At 33.6% G+C, this 7,326-nt stretch overlaps 2 protein-coding genes across 2 annotated transcripts; both read left to right on the forward strand.

The window, feature by feature from the left end:
• The first annotated feature begins 442 nt into the window (after nucleotides 1–442).
• Nucleotides 443–4,995, forward strand: LOC117125569 (NACHT, LRR and PYD domains-containing protein 3-like). The gene is made up of 2 exons (XM_033272098.1): nucleotides 443–670; nucleotides 2,198–4,995. The coding sequence occupies exon 2, from the start codon at nucleotides 2,308–2,310 to the stop codon at nucleotides 4,993–4,995; it is 2,688 nt and encodes an 895-aa protein (XP_033127989.1). The 5' UTR covers nucleotides 443–670; nucleotides 2,198–2,307.
• A 139-nt stretch (nucleotides 4,996–5,134) lies between these two features.
• Nucleotides 5,135–7,308, forward strand: LOC117125570. The gene has a single exon (XM_033272099.1). The coding sequence runs from the start codon at nucleotides 5,187–5,189 to the stop codon at nucleotides 6,489–6,491; it is 1,305 nt and encodes a 434-aa protein (XP_033127990.1). The 5' UTR covers nucleotides 5,135–5,186; the 3' UTR covers nucleotides 6,492–7,308.
• Nucleotides 7,309–7,326: the final 18 nt, after the last annotated feature.

Raw genomic sequence — 7,326 nt, forward strand, 5'->3', positions numbered from 1 at the left:
TTGTGATCCTTGGATAGTGTACCAGTTATGAATGTAAAAATTCATTAAAAAATTCAATGAAATATTCAAATTGTATTTCAGTATATTTTCGGTTGTCCAGAGTTAGATAGGTTGCCCTCACAATATAGGCATATTTCAAATCATAAGCTTATCTGTGCTTACTTTATTTCCTAACAAATAGTATTGATTTTTCAATCCTAATATGATACTTTGGTTCAAGTCAAAGTACAATAACATGATATATGATTGTTTAAAATGTATCTGTATATTTTTATTGTTTATATCATGCATTGTCTTTATTTTCATAAGTACAATAGCCATGCATTTGTGAAGCTGGTTTCCATACAAATCGCTACACGCTATGACTTACTCCTATGCCGACGCTGATTGGTCAGTGGAATCTGAGAGCGTTTCCGATTGCGTTGGGGACAGCTAGGCAGTGCAAGGATTGCAGAGAAAAAGCTGTAGCGACTGTGCAGCAATTGTATGGAAACCGAGCTTTAACAGCATTAAAAGTAAAATGAAACATGAGCATAATATGTAGTGTGTCACTACAGTAAATTGTAGTTTAATATACAAAATGTACCTTAATTGTTTATTAATGAATATATTTTTGCAGGTAATGGCGATAGATTGCAATCAAGCACACATCAACAACTACCAAGTCAAGGTACAAAAGTGCTCAAATTATTTAATGTATTTGCAGGGGTGAACAGTTCTCTTTGTTAACAATTTTTTATATAGCACATTATACAACCAACAGATTATCTCAAGGTGTTAACAATCCTCCACTTCCACAGCTACTGTAGATTAATTTAATGTAAAACTTCGTACCTTTGCCTTTGTTTTTGCCGATAAGATAACAATCGCAAACATTAATGGCAAATAGTATCTAATCATTTCATTTTTTTTATTCAAACAAGTGTTTTGGGGCCCCGAAAGCAACAAAATCACCATGACAAAAGTCTGGAGCCCAGAATCATAAATGTTAAAAATTACTTAAAGCCACAGAAAATGTCAGTTTTACCCAGATTTAGCATGCCCTAGACCCTGTGAAAATCTTTCATGTTCACAGCTGGTTTATTTCACCCCATTTGATTTATAGACAAAACATTAAATTAGTAAATTACAAAATAAAACCTACATGAATATTTTTATACAGTAGAGCTTAAGTGTGATCTCAAATTGTATGGTATATTTACATGCACAAAATATGAGTCAGTTGTGACATCATCACTTACATTTGCATATAATTTTCCTATCTCAAACTAGGCAATAGGCACTAATTCAGTTTTTTTTTTAAATTTGAAACTTCAAATCTGGGGTTGTTTTACATTGTGATAAATATTTCTTTGCTAGGCCAAGCTCTAAACTTGCACAGAGAATGTCAAAAATCTTGTTTTACGGTGCTGGTTGACATGAACAAAGCCTAAATCACCTACCTTGGCGAGGTGATTGACTTATAATCTATTTAACAAATGCCTACCAAAAGGCTAGGCCTACCTAACACCTAAATCAACTTTATCAACCACAATCAATTTATTTGTATTGTATCGCAAAGAGCAGTAAAGAGTGTCAGTGCGCGTACTTCTAGGAAAGCATTCCCATTCGCGTAGTTAATGTATTGTTCACTGAGCAACCGGTCACCATAACCAGCAATTTGAATATATATAGCCTACATATACTGCACAGTATATGAAACAGGGTTACTGACTTATGAAGCAATTATAGTCAAGATATTTTGGGCCTTATAGAAAATATGGGCCATTATTTCCATCAACAATTGCCCTCTGCCCTGCAAGCTTTAGACAGTTTTTTGAGAGTAAATAATGGCTCCTTCAGCTCCAAGACCACATGTTGTACATATGATTACTGTAGCTTTACCATTGATACATAATGCTAATTTTGATTAATTGAATATAAATACAGTACTAATATTATTAGTTGTAACAATTTTGTAACAATGTATACAATAAATACTTGCAATATATTTATTTTTATGTAATTTTGAAAGCACTCTAATATATGTTTGTTGGTATTGAAAGCATTCAATGTTAGTATTATTACTAATTAATTAAGATAGAAGTAATAATATTAATATTCAGGCCATTATATGTGACTTGTATTCTTGATCCTGCCGTACAGTGTTCTCCATTTGAAGACAGTTCTTTATGAAAAATAATTAATTTTTTTTCAGACGAGGTTATTAAAAACTATCTACTAAGAACTCAACAGCAATTGTGCTGCAATGCCATCCAGTTCACACCAGCAACTTTGAATACTAGATACAAAGTAGACATTGCCCACATGTTCACTGATCTGGATCTACTCAAAGAAAATGAAAAGAAGCAAGATGTCAAGCCTACAACTTTGAACGAGGTTTTAAATATTATAAAATCCACACCTGCATGTAAAGTTTTAATAGAAGGTGAGGGTGGTATTGGCAAATCAACCCTTCTCCGGTATATAGCATACAATTGGGCCACAGAATCAGACAAAACCTTCAAAGGTAAAATAGTCTTTCTTGTCAAAATATCCACTATTGACAAAAGTGAAACCTTTTTGGATGGTATTTTAAAACAAATAGACATAGAGGATTTTTATCTTGAAACAAATCTTTCTCAAGATCCTGTATTGGTTAAACGATTTATTAGGAATCACGATAATGACATTGTATTGTTATTAGATGGATTAGATGAATTGAAAGAGGGTAGTAAGAGTCCAATATGCTTATTCAAAAAAGAAAAAATGCTTAAATGCAAAGTAATACTTACAACAAGATCTGAAAATATAGATGAGTTTGTTAAAGAGAGTAGCATACATGTGAAAGTGAAGGGATTCAGTGAAGTTAATGTAAGAAATTATATTAAGAAACATTTTGAGTATTTTAAAGAACCTGCATTAGGAGACTCACTTTTGGATGAGTTGGAGCTGATTTCAGGATTTAAATATAAACATGTGGACGTCAAAGAAATGTGTAAAAATCCAATGTTGCTTCTATCAGTATGTATTATGTGGGAAGAAAGGCAACACCTTCCAGCTGATAAAGCTGATCTCTTTAAAGAGATTTTTAGAACCATCTTGAATCAGTTCATTGAAAAACAAGCAGATAAGGAGCAAAAAATCTCAGTATTCAAAAATATTCCACAGAAGTATGTTGAACCGATGCTGCTGTTAGGGAAGTGTATGTATAATGGCTTAAAACGAAATCAACTTTCAATAAACAAAGCAGAAATGGAAGGAAGAGAAGAAATGGTTGCCTTAGCTTTAAAACTGGGATTTGTGTACAAAGATACACCGAACCTAAAGTCTGATTTTGAAGAGATTTTTACAGCTCCTCACAAATTAATAGTAGAGTCATTGGTAGGATTTTACTTATGCAAACTATGTCAGGCAGCAGGATTGGAGAGTGAGTGCTCAGTAGGCATGAAAAGGTTACTTCAGCAATTGGATGATAATGAATGGAAGATTATAAGAGAAAATACACACTTGCAAAATGCAAGAGTGTTTGCAATTGGATTTCTAGGTACTGGTGCTGGCATGTTTTTTAATCACTGGATAACAAACAATCCATCAACATATCGCTCTTTAAGGCTACATTTTAAATTTGTGAAAATAGAGCACAGGTGTACTGTAGTAAAGGAACTATTTGATGAAATGACTAAGAAAAATTTAGAAATAATGCCACACATAAATGACATATGTGAATCACTAAGAAAAGTTATCCATCACTTCATATCTGATGTAAAGGTCAATCAAATTGAAAATTTTCTTCAAATTATGCAAATTTTCAGTACAAGTTCAAAGTTTTCTGGACAAATTGGTAGAGATAATTTCGAGTCTTGGTTGGAAACCTATTCTGGTAAGGAAATGTCATCTGAAGAAAAATGCAAAATGATTGCCCACATAATGATTGCTGTATCAGATCAAAGTGATATTTTGCATATAGCAAGTAAAATATGTGGTGATGATATTAAATGCCTAACAGAAGAATGTCAAAAACTGAATTTCAAATATGATATAACACAATTTGAATTGCATAGCTTAAGTACTGCTTCTTTTATAATTCATTTGTTTAGTTTTGCACCACAACTTTACTCATTGAACTGCTCCCCATGTTGTATTACAGGTGCTATTATGAATGATGTGATGAAAGAGTGTTGTAGTAGAAGAATCAAGTTAGAATTAAAGGAGCTTTATATTAGAGATAATAATCTCGGTGACATTGATGGTTCATTATTAGCATCTTTATTAGTTATTTCTCCTACTCTGAGTACTCTTGACATGAGTGGTTGCAGTTTATCAGGTGTAATTGTGAATGATATGATAAGAGAGTGTTGTAGTGCAGGAGTCAAGTTAGAATTAAAGAAGCTTGATATCAGTGGTAATAATCTCGGTGACATTGATGGTTCATTATTAGCATCTTTATTAGTTATTTCTCCTACTCTGAGTACTCTTTACATGAGTGGTTGCAGTTTATCAGGTGTAACTGTGAATGATATGATGAGAGAGTATTGTAGTGCAGGAGTGAAGTTAAAATTAAAGAAGCTTGATATCAGTGGTAATAATCTCGGTGACATTGATGGTTCATTATTAGCATCTTTATTGGTTATTTATCCAACTCTGAGTACTCTTGACATGAGTGGTTGCAGTTTATCTGGTGTAACTGTGAATGATATGATAAGAGAGTGTTGTAGTGCAGGAGTGAAGTTAGAACTAAAAGAGCTTGATATCAGTGGTAATAATCTCAGTGACATTGATGGTTCATTATTAGCATCTTTATTGGTTATTGCTTCTCCACAGTTTATTCTTAACATGAGTGGTTGCAGTTTATCAGGTGTAATTGTGAATGATATGATGAGAGAGTGTTGTAGAGCAGGAGTCAAGTTAGAATTATTGAAGCTTGATATCACTGGTAATAATCTCAGTGACATTGATGGTTCATTGATTGTATCATTTTATGAATTGCTTCTGAACTTTTCTATTTATCAATAAGGAATGGCAGTTCATCATGCTATTTCTACAATTGTTATAGTGTTTCCAATGGTAATAATTTAATTAACCTTAATATCAGTGGTAATATCCTCAATATTAGTGGTTTCTTATTAGCATCTTTACTTATTGCTGTTAAACTGTGTGACCTTACATTAAAAAATTGCAATTTATCAGGTGTAATTGTGAATGATATGATGAGAGAGTGTTGTAGTGCAGGAGTCAAGTTAGAATTAAAGAAACTTGATATTAGGGGTAATAATCTCAGTGACATTGATGGTTCATTATTAGCATCTTTATTTGTTATTGCTCCTACACTGAGTACTCTTAACATGAGTGGTTGCAGTTTATCCGGTGTAATTGTGAATGATATGATGAGAGAGTGTTGTAGAGCAGGAGTCAAATTAAAATTAATGCAGCTTGATATCAGTGGTAATAATCTCAGCAACATTGATGGTTCATTGTTAGCATCTTTATTGGTTATTTCTCCTACTCTGAGTACTCTTGACATGAGTGGTTGCAGTTTATCAGGTGTAATTGTGAATGATATGATGAGAGAGTGTTGTAGAGCAGGAGTCAAGTTAGAATTAGTGAAGCTTGATATCAGTGGTAATAATGTCAGCAACATTGATGGTTCATTATTAGCATCTTTATTGGTTATTGCTCCTACACTGAGTACTCTTAACATGAGTGGTTGCAGTTTATCAGGTGTAATTGTGAATGATATGATGAGAGAGTGCTGTAGTAAAGGAGTCAAGACAGAATTAGCGGTGCTTCATATCAGTGATAATAATCTCAGTGACATTGACGGTTCATTGTTAGCATCTTTATTGGTTATTGCTCCTACACTGAGTACTCTTGACATGAGTGGTTGCAGTTTATCAGGTGTAATTGTGAATGATATGATGAGAGAGTGCTGTAGTAAAGGAGTCAAGACAGAATTAGCGGTGCTTCATATCAGTGATAATAATCTCTGTGACATTGACGGTTCATTGTTAGCATCTTTATTGGTTATTGCTCCTACACTGAGTACTCTTGACATGAGTGGTTGCAGTTTATCAGGTGTAATTGTGAATGATATGATGAGAGAGTGTTGTAGTGCAGGAGTCAAGTTAAAATTAATGGAGCTCGATATCAGTGGTAATAATCTCAGCAACATTGATGGTTCATTGTTAGCATCTTTATTGGTTATTGCTCCTACACTGAGTACTCTTAACATGAGTGGTTGCAGTTTATCAGGTGTAATTGTGAATGATATGATGAGAGAGTGTTGTAGTGCAGGAGTCAAGTTAGAATTAATGAAGCTTGTTATCAGTGGTAATAATCTCAGCAACATTGATGGTTCATTATTAGCATCTTTATTGGTTATTGCTCCTACACTGAGTACTCTTAACATGAGTGGTTGCAGTTTATCTGGTGTAATTGTGAATGATATGATGAGTGAATGCTGTAGTCGAGGAGTCAAGTTAAAATTTAACCAGCCTAATGACACCATATAGACAAATAGATAAATAAATTTCTCAAATAGGAACATGTTGTAATAATCATATCAAGTATATATCAACGAAAAGATCCCTTATATCAGTTGTATGAAAAAATGAGTCTCTGCTGGTATTTAAACCTGCAACCTCTCGCTATCAAGGAGAGTATCATAACCATTAGGCCATGTAAAGTTTAAAAATTGGTTAGCATCCTTAGGTTATCAATTTTCATGGTAGGGAGAGAGGTTTTTTTTCTCTCGTCAAACATGAAAAAAGAGTGTCGCATGGAAAAATAGCAAAACAAAGGAGAAAACAATAGAGACTAAAATTGCATACAGGAATTTTTTTAATTTATCTATAGCAAGCAGAAACATAAGAGAGTCATAATGCAGTTATTTCTATATAATCACGCACAATTGATCAATATAATCAGAAATGAGTGATCTGGCTAGTGTGCTGACTGGTGGTAAACAAACCTATATTAAATGGAGTTTGTGAGTGTTCTGTAAAGAAAACAAAAAGAAAAAAAATCGGGTTGGTGGCCTCTCTGATGTTAGGGAGGGGATGCTAACCAATTATTTTTTTATATGGCCTTAGACCACGAATACCTACATTATTTTTGCATATCTAACCCCCAAGCAGTTTTTCTCATAAAGCTAACAGAAATGTTCAAAAAGCTTGTAGATCGCAACTTCGAAATTAAAGTAATGAACAGAGCGATATTTAGTAGAACTTGTGAAAAGCCCTTGCCTGCTCCTTAGTCTGAATGCTCCCATGCCATAGGCAATAGATACCAAATAATTTTTTCTCGGCGAGTGTCATGCTGTATAAAACTGCAGCGTTTTACACATCT

Source organism: Anneissia japonica, unplaced genomic scaffold, assembly GCF_011630105.1.
Source record: "Anneissia japonica isolate Jap-2015-1 unplaced genomic scaffold, ASM1163010v1 scaffold41438_len39341_cov114, whole genome shotgun sequence".
NCBI lineage: Eukaryota > Metazoa > Echinodermata > Crinoidea > Comatulida > Comatulidae > Anneissia > Anneissia japonica.

Coding starts and splice junctions, on each gene's coding strand:
- LOC117125569 (XM_033272098.1), top strand. CDS start 2,308: ATGTTCACTGATCTGGATCTACTCAAAGAAAATGAAAAGAAGCAAGAT.
- LOC117125570 (XM_033272099.1), top strand. CDS start 5,187: ATGATGAGAGAGTGTTGTAGTGCAGGAGTCAAGTTAGAATTAAAGAAA.